The 18,488-nt window shown below is 37.3% G+C and overlaps 1 protein-coding gene across 1 annotated transcript in view; it reads left to right on the top strand.

Annotated features, from left to right (window-relative positions):
* The first annotated feature begins 1,290 nt into the window (after positions 1-1,290).
* PLPPR4 (phospholipid phosphatase related 4) overlaps positions 1,291-18,488 on the top strand; it is a 43,034-nt gene continuing 25,836 nt past the window's right edge. Inside the window, exon 1 of the mRNA XM_015145652.3 lies at positions 1,291-1,470. Within this exon, the coding sequence (XP_015001138.2) occupies positions 1,393-1,470 (78 nt within the window). The 5' untranslated portion in view covers positions 1,291-1,392. The remainder of the gene's footprint in view (positions 1,471-18,488) is intronic.

The raw sequence follows: 18,488 nt of genomic DNA, 5'->3' as shown, positions 1-18,488 counted from the left end.
CATGCAGTTGCGTGTTTTCCTCCAGTAACTTTCAGTTGCTCTGGTAAGGGCAAAGAAGTTGGCTCAACTAAGCTGGCATATTATCAGGTGTATGGCAAATTGGGAGGCGGAAACAAGCAATTATAATGCAAGACTTTGGAACCCAAGGCTGGCAGAGGAAAGTGGGAGCAAGAGGTGGTGTTGGCAGTGAAATGTGTACATTATCAGATAGGGTGGTCCCATATTGCTAAAGACCTATTGGAGGAGCAACTAAAAGAGGGAAATGGACAAATTGGTTGGAAATTGTTCATCACATGCTTGAAATGGAGACTTGGAGATACTGGAAATGGCCTGGGACATGTGATCACAAAAGTAACTTATCTTTATTAGTATAATACCATGTCTTCTGTTTGCTGGGTGTTTCTCTCTTCTGTATCAACTTGATACTTCTGGTTGCCAAAGCAATCACAAAATTGAGACCAGCCATGTATACTGCCAACAAGGTGAAGGATTTCAGATTATTAATATCTGAAGACATACTTCTTTTTACAGTTATGATTGTGATACTGACACTGTTCTGGGAGTGTGACAGTGAGATTAGAACATACAGTAGCCTCTGGGCTCAGTGAGGATGCCTATTACCTGCGCATTCACACATCTGCCTCTCTGGATGCAAGGAACCCACATCATTCCCAGGCAACCGGTAGTGTTTGTTAGTGGGTGCTTTGGTGTGGAAGGGAGCCAAGGAGTCTCCTAGGTAGAATCCCCTGTAGGAGTTGTCATTCCTGGTTAGTAACCAGCTTTCAGTGAGTGACTACCTCGGCCTACTTTTAGTGTGGGATCCAAGATCTCATTTCGTGCAGACAGGGGTTGGTTTTCTTGCTATGGGTCAATGCGCTGGAGCAGAGCTTCTGATCCTTAGCATTCTTGAATAGCATTCCTAGAGTGACCTGGGAGGGTTCCCAGAAGGGGACTAGGTGGCTAGGCTCCTCTACCTCCCTACTGCAGAAACCAGGAGTGCGTCCCCCTTTTTGGATTCTTGACGTCAAGCTCCGGCAGCCTTGGAGCCTCCCAAGGGCGGTAGAGAGCTGAGGGAGGGTGACAGGGAGGGGAAGCCATTGCAGCAACAGCTTGGAGGAGGGAGCTGGACATCGTCTCTCACCAGAAAAACGGGGAGCAGGAGCCAGACTAGGGGAGGAAGAGGACTGGCACGCTCAGAGAATCGCTGGGTTGCTGCAAAAAGGGGCGGGGAGAAGGCGGGGGCGCTGCATGCAGCGCGCTGGCTCCAGCGGTGGCCGCGGGGAATGTGACATCAGCGGCGCCGGACGCTTGGGGCTGGAGGAGGCAGCTCGCCTCAGCTGCGCTGTGCACACCTCGCCCGGGGGAGAACGCAGACCCGGGCAGGCGGCAGGGATGTCGGCGAAGGAGAGGCCAAAGGGCAAAGTGATCAAGGACAGCGTTACCCTCCTGCCCTGCTTTTATTTCGTGGAGGTGAGTTGGCCCAGCGCCTTGGCATAATGCAGATCCTCTGGGCATCTCCTGAGCGAATTCAGGTCCTGGACAGCGTTGGAGGCGCAGAGATCGTGCCAGGGCGCGCGCCGCTGTCCCCAAATGCCCGACCCTCCCCTCTTCCCCTCGATTTCACAGCAGCTCCCCGAATGTGCCTGTGAATACCTGTCAGCCCGGGGTGATTACCATTAGAGGTGTCGCTGCTGGGTGGCCTACGGGGAAGGGATACCTGTGTGAGTGAGTGCGGTTTTAGTTCCTTGGCCCTCCTGTAGTGCCTGTGTGCACAACGTCCGCTAGTGCCCCAGAGGGGCCATGATGCCCATATTTCGGGATTTGTGTCTTCAACCTGCCGAGTACGTGTCGGGAACTCTGTGTGCACACAGCTATGCCTAGGGCATATGAGGGTTGAAGGTGTTTACATAGTACAAATATTGTTGATTGCTTTTATTACCCCTGCCCCCCCCACACAAATCCTTCTCCTATTATATTATTATGGTGCTCACATATGCTTCTGAAATTGGATCTGCATCTCTAAACATCAATCATCGGTGTACTGGCCTCTTTCCACAGTAAAAAAATACATATTATGTATGTGTGTATACATAACTATATATAATATTTCAAATCTATGACATCATCTGATTTTACATGATTTGTATCTGTGTATTTACTGTGCTGAGCAGTATTATAGATAAGCAATTAAATGCAGATGTATCCATCATGACCCTCTAACTTGCCAAAATGCAGTATTTGAGGGAGAAACAATTGGTAGGAGTTATAAAGATTGGCAGATACAATGGTTCTATGTACTGTGCTCCATTGCATTAGGAAGACATTTTTAAGCAAGACGTTTACTAAATTACAGATACAAAAGGGGTATATTGCATATGTTTAGGGAAATCAGATGGTTTTAGGCATAAAACTATATTCTGTGTAGTTAGAGTCTGGGTTGCCTAGAGAATTATAAGACTGTTGCTGAATCATAAATAACCTTCTCTGGCCATCTTTTCAGCCAAATATGGAGGTTTAGCCCTTCCAAGTACAAACAGTAGATTCTGTATTCAATGATTGCAAGGCTTATCTGTGATGAGGAATAGTCACTGCCTTGAAACTTGGGAGAAGAGACATTGTCAGTCTGTTCTTATAGGTAACAATATATTTGGAAGTTTTGTAGAGGTGTCATAATTTTTTTAAATAATTTCAGTTTTAAGAAAGATGTATGTGACTTGCATAAGTTTCAGAGAAATGATGGGTGACCCTTCATTCGTGACCCATAGAAAAGAAGCAAAAAAAAAAGGACCTATGTATTTAAAATAATGAATTCATTTATTATCCTTTCTCTTTTCACAAGAGATTTCTGAGACCACGATTGACCACGATTTAGGTAATTTTTGTTGAAAGATAATGAGCTTTCTCAAGAAAATGTAGGTAGCAGAAGATTCCATAATGAAAAGGGTGAAGGAATAGAAAGATGAGATACCTGCCTTCAAGTTCAATCTATCAGACCACTTGTCGCATTGCTAATCCATGTAGTTTTGTGTTATAGTGATTTCATTTGTGTCTGAATCAATGACATTTGTCTAGGAGAAATCAGTTTCTCTGAATTCCATCTCCAGGAAGCAACACACCTGAGGTCAGCTAGAAGCTGACTACATGGGGGTTGCAGCTATATGGCTTCAAGGAAAATGCCCCCATGAAAGAGGATGCAAACCAGACAATTAAGGATGTGCCTTTACAGAATGTCCGTGTGCACTTTTGAGGCATCTTTAACTGGAGTACATGTCCCTTAAGCAAGAATTTTAAAAGTACAAGTGCCTCATAATGCATTTGAATTGTGTGTTTAGGAACAGACATCTGACAATTGTTACTTCTTTTCCATGAGTGGAAATAGCCCAGATTCATTACTTTTACTTTGGCCCATTCAGATATCCTCTATGAATTCCTTAGCAGGGCAAGCTATAGAACAATTACTTGAAGACAATTCATGGAGTTTAAACGAGCATTGATGACACTGTGTCTTGGGGTTAACAGACTTCAAAAACAGATCCATACAATTGGATTGCAAATTATCTTCCTAAAAATTAAATGTATGATGAACCACTAAAGAGCCTCCAGAAAATGGGAGACTGCATTAGTATAACAATTATTTAAGGGTTTGACCAGATGCACTACCACGCTCCTTTGAAATGACTCATTTTGAAGGTGGTGACAATGCACTAAATTTACATCTCTTTTGTAGGATGAATAAACATAGCTTGAATTTGCATGTTAGTAAAATGCTCTAGAGTAATGACACTTTGCTTTCCAGCACAGTTTCCCAAGACCTTAGAAATTAAGATGGAAAAGTGAAACATGAGTGAATCTCTTTCCATCACAAATCAGTCTAAAGCACATATTTTTAGCCTTCTCTGTTACTCAAACCAAAATTTAAGTAACAAGAGGATTCTAACAAAACAGATCTCAGGAGAAAACAGTCCCTGGTTCTCAAGTCAGTGACACCAGGAGCGACTTACACTTTGCCTTTTTTCAAGGAGTTTAGGAGTTTGACATCACTAATTCATGATAGGTATGAGATGTAAAGAAACTTTAATTGGGAAAATGAGGCAAGGAAAACTTTCACTTGAGTTGTGAAAGGGGCTAAAATCAAGATGGACTGAGTTATATCAGGAAAATGGCAGCATGCTCTGGGAAAAACCTGGGCCTTGCACACAGATTGACTTGGTTCAAACACCGCCTTTGCCAGATACTACATGAATAGTTTTGGCCAAATTACTTCTCTCATCCTTAGTTTCTTCACATATAATATAAATTACATAATATAAATATAAATACACCTGTATTCATACATAATAGAAATTATTATACCTATGTCTTAGAATATTGAATATATCATGCGGTTAAAGGATCATGGCTGAGATATGGTAGGCAATCAAGATATGTTAGTTCTTTTCCTTTCTTATAACTGTTCTTGACCTGAAATAAATTATTTTACTTATAGTTTGGACTTAAAAGATCAAGTCCTGACAAGGTCCAGCTTGAGAGTTCCCATTGTTGAGAAGAAGTCATCTTCTCCCCAGTTTCTAGAAACAGTTTGGGCTCCACAGGCTTCTTGAAATGGATCTGTATTAATTGATACAAATGGAGAGAGTGAAGTACTATTTAAAGTTTGTACAATAATAATGACAACCATTTATAAAGTACTTAATATGTACTAACAATAAGCTAAATGCTTTACATGACCATGTCATTCAATCTTCAAAGTTTCTCTTTAAGAAAGAGCCATTATTATCTGTGTTTTGAAGAGAAACTGAAACTCATAAAAGTTAAACAACTTGCCCATTTTTATAAAGCAAAGTTAGAGGCAGGGCTGGGTATTAACTCAAAGCTCATGCTCTTCACCACTGCAATAACAATCTCTCTCAACTTGTTGAAAGAACATTCATATAGGCAAAGTCACTTTCTATGGTTTCTCACTGGTAAAAAAGGAAGATGTAGTAAGGCAAGGGCACACTGACAAAGGTAATACAGTTTTCTCTGACAACAGATCGGTTTCCTCAGCTCAACCTCCTCCACTGGGAGCCTCCAAGCACAAAGAGTTAGTGGACAGTGCATACTCCCCACATTGGCTCATCAGTTAGTGGCTAGTGCCCCTCAACAAGAACTCTGGATAGATGCAAGGAAGGAGTAAAGATGTTGGCAGCCCATTTGCAGAGTGTCAAGGTATCTCTAATTATACCCCTATGGGCATTAGGCTGAGGTGTTCGTGTTCAGCTACTAAAAGCAAGTAATCTTGTCTTTGTTCACCGCCATACCTGATGTTAAAGCACACATTGGTTTAAGGGATAGAATTATTTTTTCTTACATTTTTGGTTTATGCTGCTGCTTGCTAATGAAATGGCTTATGGTTGACAGTAATATTGGATGGCGATTTGAAAAACACGGTGATTTTTAATTTTGCACATCATTTTATGAGCAAGTTTCATAACTCAGTTTTACACTGTACAGCCTGGGAAAACAAAGGTCAAGTTGTGAAAAGAACTCTCAGATAAGCATAGCCAAATCTTATTAGGATAAAGAGAAAAGCAGGTTAAAAAGGAATGTTCCACTAAAGAAAAGGTTTATCATGCCCTTAAAGTTCCCAAGTACCCTGCAAATGATGGCTGTATCACTTACAGTAGCAACTGCAGCCAGCAGTATACCTAGAGTTAGCAAAAGAGTTTTCAAACTTTTTTTAAAATTATTATACTTTAAGTCCTGGGGTATATGTGCAGAACGTGCAGTTTTGTCACATAGGTATACACGTGCCATGGTGGTTTGCTGCACCCATCAACCTGTCACCCATAGTAAATATTTCTCCTAATGCTATCCCTCCCCCAGCTCCCCAACCCCCACAGGCCCTGGTGTGTGATGATCCCTTCCCTGTGTCCATGTGTTCTCACTGTTCAACTCCCACTTATGAATGAGAACATGTGATGTTTGGTTTTCTGTTCTTGTGTTAGTTTGCTGAGAATGTTGGTTTCCAGCTTCATCCATGTCCCTGCAAAGCACATGAACTCATCCTCTTTTATGGCTGCATAGTATTCCATGGTGAATGTATGCCACATTTTCTTTATCCAGAATATCACTGATGGGCATTTGGGTTGGTTCCAAGTCTTTGCTATTGTGAAAAGTGCCACAATAAACATATGTGTGCATGTGTCTTTATAGTAGAATCAGTTATAACCCTTTGGGCATAGCCCAATATTGTATGCGATAAGGCTGGTTGTCTGGGACTAGTGCACTTCCTTTATGCAAAGGATTACAGTGGTCCATCTGGGGCTCAGGCTCACAATTTTGTTCTCATTAGTCATCCTGCTCAAAGAGCAATTCATTATGTAATGTAAACAAATGACAAATTACCTTTTTAAACCTAAAAAGATGTAAATTCTTAACATGAAATAAATGGGAATGAGATTCTTTTTCCTTAAACATTCTGCTATATGACATAACATTTTTATAACAAAACTGATGCTAACTTTATGAAGGCAGAAGAGTTATGCTTCACCTATATGCAAATATATTTTGACAGGGTTACCGATACAGAAAAGAGTTTGAAATTGCCTGTTATTCATATGAGAAAACACACAAAGACACATATGTATGCACACACTTCTGTGCATAGGTATGTACAAATACACATGGAGTAAGAATATCATCTCTCTGTCCACTCAGTATAAAATTACAGTATCTGAAGCATTCCAATTCAGAATATTTGAATCTCAAAAAATTAAGATTACTCAGAAAGTTTTCATTCCTTTTGTTTTTTTCTTTTTGTGGCAGGGTCTTCCTCTGTCACCCAGGCTGGAGTGCAGTGGCATGATCTCAGCTCACTGCAATCTCTGCCTCCTGGGTTCAAACGATTCTCCCACTTCAGCCTCCTGAGTACCTGGGACTACAGGCGTGCACCACCACACCCAGCCAGTATTTATAATTTTTGGTAGAGACAGGATTTCATCATGTTGCCCAAGCTGGTCTCAAACTCCTGGGCTCCAGCAATCCTCCTGCCTCAGCCTCCGAAAGTGCTGGGATCCCAGGCGTGAGCCACCACACCGGGCCTACTCAGAAAGTTTTCATTACTTTGAATGTGTACTTAGCAGTAGATATGTTGCAGGATTTTGTTAATGGAGCTTAATTACTATAAGATCAGTAACTAAACAGTTTGTTCAGGAGTAGAAGCCATTGCTGCTACTCTGTTGCTATCCTACCTGGGGAAGTTCAACAAGCCTTTGAGCAAAGACACATATTTTGAAACACATTTTGAAATTGTGGTGTCTTGACAAAATCTTAATACAATTTTTATTTTCTTCCCATTGGAAATCGTCCACAGGTTTTTAATTGTAGCAAACATTAATTCACAAGATTTCAGTTCTATCTCATGATCTATGTTAAAATTACATAACTCACTTGATTTTCTTGCTAAGAAATATTGCTAGCTTATTCCCTTTTACATAAACTTCAGCATCAGTAGGAAATATAAAATCACATTTCTGCATTGCATATACCAAAATAGTAGCTGTAGATTTTTTTTCTCTTCTTTAGATTGTATAGAAGTAGAGTCTGCTCAAAGAAGTACTTCAAACCCTGCCAAATGAGATGAGTTGGCAAGTCTCTTCTCTTTCAAAGTCACAATGCATAAACTCTGATGCAAAATAAAATAAATAGAGATTAGAGCCCTAAGTTTTAGAGATAGAGTTAAATGAGGACATTTCTACAAATCTGAGTATTGAACATAACGCTTGCTATTAGGGAATTATTTTCTATTTCTAAACACCACGACTATCTTACTGTTTCTTCATGGCCAAGTTACTCAAAATGTGATTTGTTCTACTTTATCAGGAAAGAAAAAATACTTGGCTTCTGCCAATTTCAAGGAGATTTTAATAATAATGATAATAATCATAGTAATAAAAAAGAATAGTCCATTTCCAGTCTTCTTTATATGATGGACTCTCTAGATACATTATTTTTAGTCTGGAGAACTATCCTATTGAAAAGGCATTGCTATCTTTATTTTTTGAATCAGAAATTGTAGCTCAGAGAGCTACTGTTTTTACCAGGGTCGCATAGCAATGAAATGAGGGAGTCAGGATTTCAGAGCCTGTCCGTCTGGCTCTTGCATTATGACTACACCATACTGTCTCACACATGCTTCCAACAACAATGCTAAACCTAGTGAAGAAGTGCAATGGAGAGCCCTGCCTCTGCTGTGACTTGGCTAGCTTCATGGTATCTGGATGTGTGTCTTTGAAACATGTCTGGTTGTGGCTCTGTCAGAGTTGTGGATCAGAGTTTTTCTCTACATTCATCTACAAAACTTGGCTGTGTTAGTGCTTTTTCCTACTTAATAGTAACTGGTTTAATTTTTGATATGTCTAAAAGGCACAGTGTCCCCTAAAAACAAGCTCCCTTTGGGCAAGCACAAATGGCACCCGTGAGTCTCTGATGAAGATTAATGAGGATCAATGGGTAGGGGTGAGAGGGAAGACTTGGAAATTAAATAGAGTATAGGAGAGTAGAATATGTAGGTCGATTAAAATGATAGAAAGAAAGAAATTCAAAAAGATAATAGAAACAGAGAGAGGTCAAGCCAAGCAGGATTAGAAGAAAAAGCATTAGAAAATTGAAGGTAGGAGTGAAGTGGGTGTGTGTGTGTGTGTGTGTGTGTGTGTGTGTGTGTGTGTGTGAGATTGAGATCCAATCTATGAGCAAACCATGCAGACCCCTTTAAACATTTTGGTTGTCTAAGCTGGCTTGTTAAATTTGAGACACAATTATTGCTGTTTATGTTGGAAATGTATTACAAATGTTACTCATAGCAAACACATTTTCTCTCAGCATATGTATACAGCATAGGCTATTTCTCAAGCAACCTTTGTATTTAAAAGGTGAGGAAATGTCTTATAGAGTTTAAAAGTCTTATTACAGAGATAAGTCTAATAAAATTATATAATCCAATGACATATGGCCTTACTGTTTCTTCAATCACCTAAGAAAATTTTGCCTTGAAAAGGTTAACTGAGTTAACCTTTGGACATGCCAAGTATGCCCGAGTTACCTAAGGACACACTGGTTAATATCAGATCAGGAATAGAACCTAGGTCTCCTGACTCCTGTTCTAGTGCTCTTTCCTAATTATTACTATTTCTAGAATTCCTTATATTAGAAAGTTTCCCTCTGGATTATAACATTTAAAATACAGGTCATTCTAATTCTACATGTGAACAAATTGGGCTAGCTGTTTGTGCTAACTTCCAAACACATTTCATGACCACCTTACATTAAACAATTATGAATGGATCTTCCACTGTTCCAAGTTGTTAGGCTCTTTGAAAAGCATGGTAATAGCTAAAGATTAGAAAATCAGAAAGGGTTTTTCTCATTGCCTACATGCCCACCTGTAATTTCACAATTAACTCCCTTGACATGAGGTCTCTAACAGATAGTAAAGGAAAGCATAAACAAGGGAAGGAGTAAGAATATAATTTATGTCATCAGCTATAGAATAGCTTTGAATTTTCCCTTATACTTCAATGTAAATTTTTCATACATTATCTCATCTGATCCTTTAAATGCAACTGAGAAATAAATATAAACTCTATTTTAAAAATTAAGTAACGAAGACTCAGAGAAGTCCAAAAACTTGTCTAAAACTCAAGTAGTGCTATTTTCCATCTTGGTCAAAAGGAAAAAAAGGTGATATTTAAACTGTGAAATGTCTAATTATGAGCATCATGGTAGCCTTTTATGGTATGAATTAGCTGAGAAATTTATTTACAGTTAACTATCGAATGGAGTAATCTTTTCATGGTCAAGTGGATTTTGAAATATGGATGCCAAGGATAGAAATGCTAATTTTGGCATAAGTAACGTTGAGGTGTTTTTCTTATCAATAATTAGACTGAACCAATTGCACTATCTGGACTAAACCAATCATTACTATCTGGTTGTTTGTCAAGCAACATAGAGGAGGATAATTGCTTTCTTATTTGCTGTAACAAGATGGTTTCTGTCTGTGTAAAACTGGTATTTAGACCACTTAGGAATAAATTAAAGAAAAGGGGAAAGACAAGTAATTAAAATCAATGTATTTGTGGAAAAGGTAAACATGGAATCAGTACATTTAACAAAAGAATGATGTTTGGGAGTGAGAGCAATGGAAGTAGATGTGACTATATTGTTAATAACTTAATGCTCTTACCAAAAGTCTGTGCTATGGGTTTGCTTAGAGGTAAACTGCCATTTAATGAAATCCTAGACATGCTTCAGAAATTGAGTCCTCAGGGATAGAGTCCAAAAGAGATGGATCTTATATCAAATGTTCTTCAATACAGAATGCTAAAATGAAATTCCAGGGTATAACCTGTTTTGTACTCTTACAACAATTTATATATGTACTGAGTAAATATTTATTAATTGCTTATGATGTGACTTTTGGTAAAAGTAATAGAAACGATATAGAATCATCACTGACATACTTTCTAGTCAATAGTAGAATTTCCATAAATTTTAATTGGATGTAATAAAACAAGACTAATCATATGAACATAAATTTTTCTTTAACTGTCTTTTATCAGCTTGTGGAGACATTTTTATTTGCAGAGTGATCATAAATTCCCTATCAGAGACATTGCTCGGCCTTGTGGATTATTGAACAGTTGAAGATTAAATCAATATCCAAGGTCTATATGAGTCCTTATCTCTTAATTATGCTTATGTTCATTTTATGATCTAGGACCTACCTATGGATTGTTTGAGATTTGAAATTTCAAAGGCATCAGTGAAGCAAAGAACTTGCAATTTTAGTTTTCATAGAAAGTTGTTTCAGTTAGATAAGGCACATATACCACAGACAATTTTTTGTGCCTATGGTAAAAAAAACTATTAGATATAGATATATATATTTTTTTACTTTTGTAAAAGAATATAGCTTTTTTTTTTAACTTGATCTGCCAATTAGCTTTGTAATCTTTGGCAATTAACTTATTTCCTCTAAGCATCATTTTCCTCATTTGAAAATGATTGAACTATTGTGGTCAGGATAGAGTAATTATGACCCCTTAATCATATACAAATTATAAAATATGGCCAAGAATTCTAAAGCAAAGTCAGGCCTAGTAAACGAATTTTCTCTTTCCCATTTACCAACACCCCCTCTCCCATCTTGTCTGAAGTAAACTTTGTGGTGGCTTTAGATGCTACCAGATTACCTGGAAAGGGGCTGGTTCTCCTGATTGTTTTCTATTGGTATCACACATTTATGTATGTTTTATACAGTGTGCATACAATGGTAGAGCAGTTTATTATAATGTTTAAATACAATACCAACAAATATTTACTGGAATTTCTGCTCATTTTTAAAGATAGAGGGACATATGCACACACTTACAAAATAGAGACCACTTTTTTTTCAGTACCCTTACCTTGACCTAGTCAGTGGAGAGGAATTCTCATTTACTGAGCATCTTCTACACACAGTGCCCAGGTAACACTCTACTGAAAGTCCCTATTCCAGGGTTGTTGGGAGGCCCATAATCTGTAAGCTACTGCCGTTCTCAGCTTTTCAGAGTTCTAAAGTGTCATATATAAACTCATCAGCAGCAGTGTCTGTTCAATGCAAATTAAATATCCTCCCATGCCTCAACTGAACCATCTGTGAAATAAAGAATATTACGCTTTCTAAAAAATGATGAATAAATTAGATTTAGTCTTTGGGAAAGAGTCATCTCATTTAGGCTATTGTATGATTCATTGAAATCTTTTTTTTAAGGCAGTTGCATACACCCTGAAGAATTAACAGGTTACTTATCCCTTGGGTGATGATCTGAAAATGCTTGTATTGTAGCAACTGAGATTTGACTGATTAAAACATGGAGAACATCCAACTGTGAAGATTTGGACATAAATAATGTCTTCTTCATGGCAAAACCTCATAAAAAGGATGGTCAGCAATCTGTTATAAACAATGTACTATAGAGAGATGAACTTTTGAAAACTCTTCTGCATTAAGACCTCATTTAGTTTCTAGCTTCCAGTTGAATTTGATGTACATGAAGGAAAATTATTTGATGGTGTTATGTTTCTCAATATTTAAGCTTCAGACTAGTGGCTATTCCATAGATAATATTGGTTCTAGTAATTTTTAGATGGTTGGCCCAAGACATAATTAAGAAAAATTCCTTTTATTATTTATTTTTAAACTCCAGCCTGTAGAACAATACAAATAGCAGAGAGCAGATACTCTCTCAATAGATCTGTGATGCATTAGTTGTGGTGTTGGTCAATAAATCTAGCAGCTTAATTAATGAATATAGGGAGACAGAGCCTGGACTAAACCTCAGCTTTGGCCTTGGCCTTGGCCACATTATTCTTTGTCTGACCTTGAAGGCTAGTGGTCTTTTCAGTCCTGTTCAGAAATAGAGGAAGAGATTGCTAAGACTTCACTGCTCAAATGTATGTTCCAACATGACTAAGAATGGCCAAGTGTAGCAAATCCTAGAAAATGCCTACTCTATGGGACTACAAAAAACTTTAAGAACTGCTCATTCCTCATTCCAAATCCCCCCAGCCAACCAAACTCAACAGGCTCTGTTTCTTCCTCCACCACAACTCTTCACCTTCCCAAGATTCCAGAGGTCAATGCAGCACAGTAGGGAGAGGGAGCGGGGTATAAGGTATCTCATATGGGATGACCCTAAGAATCACAATGTCCTTAGCCATCTATCCTCAGTTCCACATTCTTTCCACGCCATGTTAAAAAAAAAAATCACAGAGAGGACAGCAATTTACAATCTAAGCAGAAGCTCTTTAGCATGGACACTGAGCTTGGGCAGTGAGGCAGGGCAATTTAGCTCTCTCTCACACTCTCTCTATTTACTATTGGTTCACTTACCTTCCCAGGTGATTGTGTTGGTCAAGCAATCCAAAAGCAGTTATATTTTTTCATTTACGTATTTAGTAATAAAGTGGCTTTCTTTGGCAGTTGTATAGCATTTTATTTATATATATTGTTCATCTTTTTGATGCATTTTCCAGTAAAACACATAACACAATCCTACCTACTTTAATTAATTTAATCACAGCATTAATATGTTAGAAAATAAAATAGAAGTTATTAATGTCCCACATTAACAGCTTAACTTCAACATCTCTTTTACATGCACCAAGCCTTTTCAAAAGTGAAACTTAAATAACTAAGGCCTTCAGCAGCACTGGAAAGTTTTAACTTTGAAGAAGGGCTCATAATGTGCATCTAAGTGTGCATCTAAGTGTGTATAAAGATGTGTACGTAGGAGACAAGCTCAGAGGGAAGAGAAATTTGTGATATGCTATAGTGTTCTAATCTCTGAAATTAGATGAGAAATTCCTTTTCTGGATAATTAATAGGTCAAATAAAATGTATCAGGCACAAGGCAAATACTAAAAACATTTGTTAAATAAATTGAATAAATATAATAGAAAATATGAACTTTCATAATGTTTAAGTAAAATGGTTTAATGATAAAATTGATACCTTATTTTTATAAACATTATGAAACTATAATTAATTTAGAAACACTGATGGTCTTTAATTCAGTCATTTCTGTGTGTATAATGTTAAGATTATATGTCAATTTAGATCTCAAAATCAAAAATTTGCTTTTCTTATGCTATAACTCAAATACAAGGGGACTTCTAAAAGTTCATGGAAAAAAATGGGATTAAAAGATAAACATAAAAAACATAAACTTTATTTCTCAACATAAGCTCTATCAAGTTCAAGATAATTTTGTAAGCAATGATAAAAGCTGTTTGGTCCATTCCTAAAGAACTGATGCTCCTGGGAATTTAACCATGTCATTGCAAAATTTTTTACATTATCAACTGAAGAAAAATGGATACCTTTGAAAGATTTCTTAAGAGTAGAAAACAAAACTAAGTCAGAACGAGCCAAATTAGGACTGTGAAATGGATGTCTAATGATTTCTCATTGACACTCTCACAAAATTGCCTTTGTTTGGGTGAGAGAGATGAGCATTGCTATGGTGGAGAAAGATTCTCTAGCAAAGCTTTCCTGGGCATTTTTCTGCTAACACTTTGGCTAACTTTCTCAAAACATTCTCATAATAAGCAGATATTACTGTTCTTTGGCCCTCCAGAAAGTGAACAAGCAAAATGCTTTGAGCATCCCAAGATGATGTTGTCATGACCTTTGCTCTTAACCAGTCCACCTTTGCTTTACCAGGACCACTTTCCCATCTTGGTAGCCATTGTTTTAATTGTGCTTTGTTTTCAGGATCATACTGATAAAACCATGTTTCATCACTTGTTACAGTTCTTTGAAGAAATGCTTCAGGACTTTGATGGCCTACTTGTTTAAAAAATTCCATTGAAAGCTCTACTCTTGTCTGCAGTCAATCTGGCCACAGTCACTTTGGCACCCATTGAATGGAAAGTTTGCAAAACTTCAATGTTTCAGTCATAATTGTGTAAGTGGAACCAAGGGAGAGGTCTATGTTGTTGGCTATTGTTTGTGTTGTTAGTAGTCAGTCCTCTTCAATTACAGTATGAACAAAACAAATGTTTTCCTTGCAAATTGATGTAGATGGTCTGATGTTGTGGGCTTCATCTTCAACATCATCTTTTCCCTTCTTAAAATGAATCATCCATTTGTAAACTTCGGATTTCTTCTCTTTATAAACCTTCTGTAAAGTATCAATGATTTTGCCATTCTTCTACCAAAGTTTCATCATAAATTTGATGGATGTTCTTGCTTCAATTTGAGCAAAATTCATGTTGCTCTGATAGGGGTTCTTTTCAAACTGATATCTTATCCTTCTTGGCGTTTCAAACTAGATCTTTTTCAGACATGTTTTCAGTGAGTATGAGCTTATTTTGGTGCAACAAATTGAAATCCATTCACAATTTTTTCATAATATACATGTTCCGTGACTTTTGAAGATCCTTCATATAGAAGTTTTAGTTATGTCACTTTTGCCTGACATTATTGCAATAGACTTTTTCCCCTTAATGTTTGTTTTGTATGCACTATGTCTTTCCTTTGCCAGGTTATGTGAACATCTATATGCTTTCTCTGTATGAATATAACAATCCCACTAATAGGGAAAGCACTATTTAATCTAAGTATATTAAGGTCTTAGTTTTGTTAGAGGACATCAAGAATATATGCAATATCACACATTATAGAAATTGTAGGGTAGCATTAACAATCTATAAAGAGAAATATTCTAATTCTTTTATTTTGTTATTTCTCAATGTCTTTGGAAACCCATTGGTCCATAGTATAAGCTCCTAGGAAGAGGTAGTATGTACAATAATCACAAACATGAATTGGGAAGCCAGATTTCTTGAGTTTGTAATCCAGCTAACAAGCCGTATAACCTTATACAAATCATGGAATCTTACTGTATAACCTTGTACAAATCATGTAATCTCATGTAATCTCAGATTCCTCATCTGTAAGATGGCAGTAATAATAGTACCTTCATCAAAAAGGTGTTGTGAAGATTGCATGAATTCAAACATATAAAGTACTTTAAATGGTACCTGTCAAATATTAGTAGCATTAAATTACAATTATTACCCAAATTTTAAAATGTCTGCTGTATGTTGTAAGGGAAGAGAAATTACAGCTGGAAGAAAGGATTTAAAAGCAATTACTTTTAACAATTGAAATACAGATCCTCAGCCTCAGGTCTTAGTCTCTAATTTGGTTTAAAGAATAAAATGCTTCCCAAGACAATACACATACTTCAGTGTCTAATTATGTAAGAAGAACAAATTTTTACTACCTGAGGTTAAGACTGGTGATTACAAAACCTACTACCCCAAGCCTAGTGCTAGATCAATATTCAGGTAATAAAACAACCATTTATCATTATTTTTGACTTTACTGTTAGATCATTGAGTGATTGTATTGGTCCTTTCAGAGCTGTAAAGATGTAGTTTCATATTCAGGTATAAAACATAGAACAGATTTTTTTCCCATTCAACCTAATACATCTATTAGGTGAGGTAGCTCTTCTCTATTAATTATCATTGCTATGGAGGATCCAATGTAAGTTTCTTGATTTTTTTTAATGCTAACGAAATCATTAGAATTCTAGAAATTCAAAATACAAAGCATTTTCTTGTGGTAGAATAAATGAAGATCTTTTCAAATGGGGGATATTTTCTTAACAATACAGCAAGAACGTCTCAACATTTGGCATCTCTCTTCAAATTATCCATGTATGTATTAGTTTATTGTATATTATTGTATATATTAGTTTATTGTATATTGAGGACACCTAATATGTCAGGGATAAAGAGATGGATAAGACAATTTCTCTGCTTTCAAGGATCTTGTGGCCGAATAGGAGAGAACGTAAAGGAACAACTGCCATCCCATATGACAATTGCTATGATCCAGGCATTCATCAGGATATCTCTGTATGTTCAGAGAAAGTGATCCAAAGGAAACACTAAAAGCAGGAAAGCATCTGGAACCTTACGTTTGCCTAATTTCTGATACTTTATATTAGAAATCATTTACTAGGGAAGACAAAAGTGAAAATAAAAGCAGACCATATCCAAAATATAATTAAATGCTCTTAAGATATTCCCCAAACCAAAATAATACAAATGACTTCACAGAAACTGCCCAGGGAAGAACCTTCCGGACCTGAGGGCACCACATCAGTGAGAGTGTGATTTGAAAGTGCCTGCCAGCCCTTTGCTGTTGTTGCCGTTGAAACCCCTTGACACATGGCCATCTCTCTCCTTGTGTCCTTTAAACTGGCAATCTCATTGAAGCCTGGGGCTATCCTTTCCTGAAAAGCACTAGACTAGTGCCAGATGGTGACATGTGGCAGAATGGCAGCAGGATACACGGCGGTGCATGCTTCCAGGAATTTAACAGACCAGGTTTCTATTACTGGCCTTTGCAGCCAGGCGTTCTATTTTACTTATCTGGGCCACGGTCCTTATCTTAAATTTATCTTAAGAATCCCAAGGAGGTTATAAGAATTAAATTAGATAATTAGGAGGAAATGTCTAAATGAAAACTCAGTAAATGTCCTTTGCTTTTTAGGTCTGAGTACATACCTAATAAATTCTACCGAAACTGAGAGGAGCTCTAGAAAAGACAGATCTCAGATTGGAACAAACAAAGCAATTTTCATGTTTGGATGATAAGGAATAAGTGAGTAGAGAACATGTTTAAGAGTAATAAGAATTAAGAGAAACAGAGTGGCCTTCTTCAAACTGCACCTGTCCCCTAGGACCCCCTCTCCCCATATGGGCACCCCACATGCAGTTATCTTAGCGGTGTGGAGGAGGAAAGCCAGATGAGTTCCATGAGCAAAGAATTTTGAGCACATTTCCCAACTTAGACACCTGGGTAGGAGTCTGGGTGTTCCCACCTGGGGGCTTTGTGGCTATTGCACAATTTATGTAAACTATTTCTGCCTCAGTTTTCTCATTCGTAATTTGGGGATACTGATAGATACTTTATACAGTGTAGATTGAATATAGCAATCTTTTAAACTTAACTAGTATCTGGCACCTAAGTCTTCAACACTTGCTGTGTATTTTTCAGAAATTGTCTATGTTTTTTGTTCCTTTAGTCAAAATTTCTTGATTTCTTTCAATTAAATTCAGTGAACATTTATTGGACACCTAGAACATTCAAAGCACTGGGTAAATTGCAAAGGTTTCACTTTTGAGTACTTGATCTTAGGGCAAGGGCTGGTAATATATAAATAACTATAATCAGAGGCAGACTAACAGATCCTTTGATAAAGTTATATATGTAGTATATGAGATGGAGTCTTCAATTCTGAGTGGAGAGCCTGGAGAAGGTTTCAGGGAGAAAAAAATTCTATGACCTCAACCTGAAAGGATAAGTCCAACTTTTATAAGAAATAAATGTGGACCTGTAACGTGAAGCAGAGACTAGAACGCATCTTTTTGAAATATAAATATAATGGGAACATGGGCTGTCTTTCTGGTTTAGGAGAGTGGAGAGTAGGTGGAAAGCAAAATTAACCAAGAAAGGCAGATCAAGGCCATATTTTAAAAAGTCATAAATATCATTCTAAAAAGTTTGCACGTTATTTTGTTATTAATGGGGCACCATTAAATGCGCGATGAGGTGTGAATTCTAGGAAAATTAGTTTGGAAGCATTGTGGAGGATGAAACAAATTATGAAGAGAATAGAGTTTTTTTTTAAAGGCCCTAATGCTTTATATAAGGCAGTGACAGTGTGAAATAAATGAGAGAAATTATTCTTCATTCATGACAGTATATGAAGCATTTCAGTATTAGATTGCAATGTAAAAAAAACCCATCATTTCATTGATAAGAAATGACGCCCAGAAAGGTTAAGAGACTTTTCCAAATCCCAGAAGAAGCTGGCAGAATAAATAAGGGGAGAAACTGGATTCTTCTGGTCCTGAGGCTAGACCGGTTTCCCTCAATCACA

Source organism: Macaca mulatta, chromosome 1 (genome assembly GCF_049350105.2).
Source record: "Macaca mulatta isolate MMU2019108-1 chromosome 1, T2T-MMU8v2.0, whole genome shotgun sequence".
NCBI lineage: Eukaryota > Metazoa > Chordata > Mammalia > Primates > Cercopithecidae > Macaca > Macaca mulatta.
This window is presented reverse-complemented; position numbering and strand designations above follow the sequence as displayed.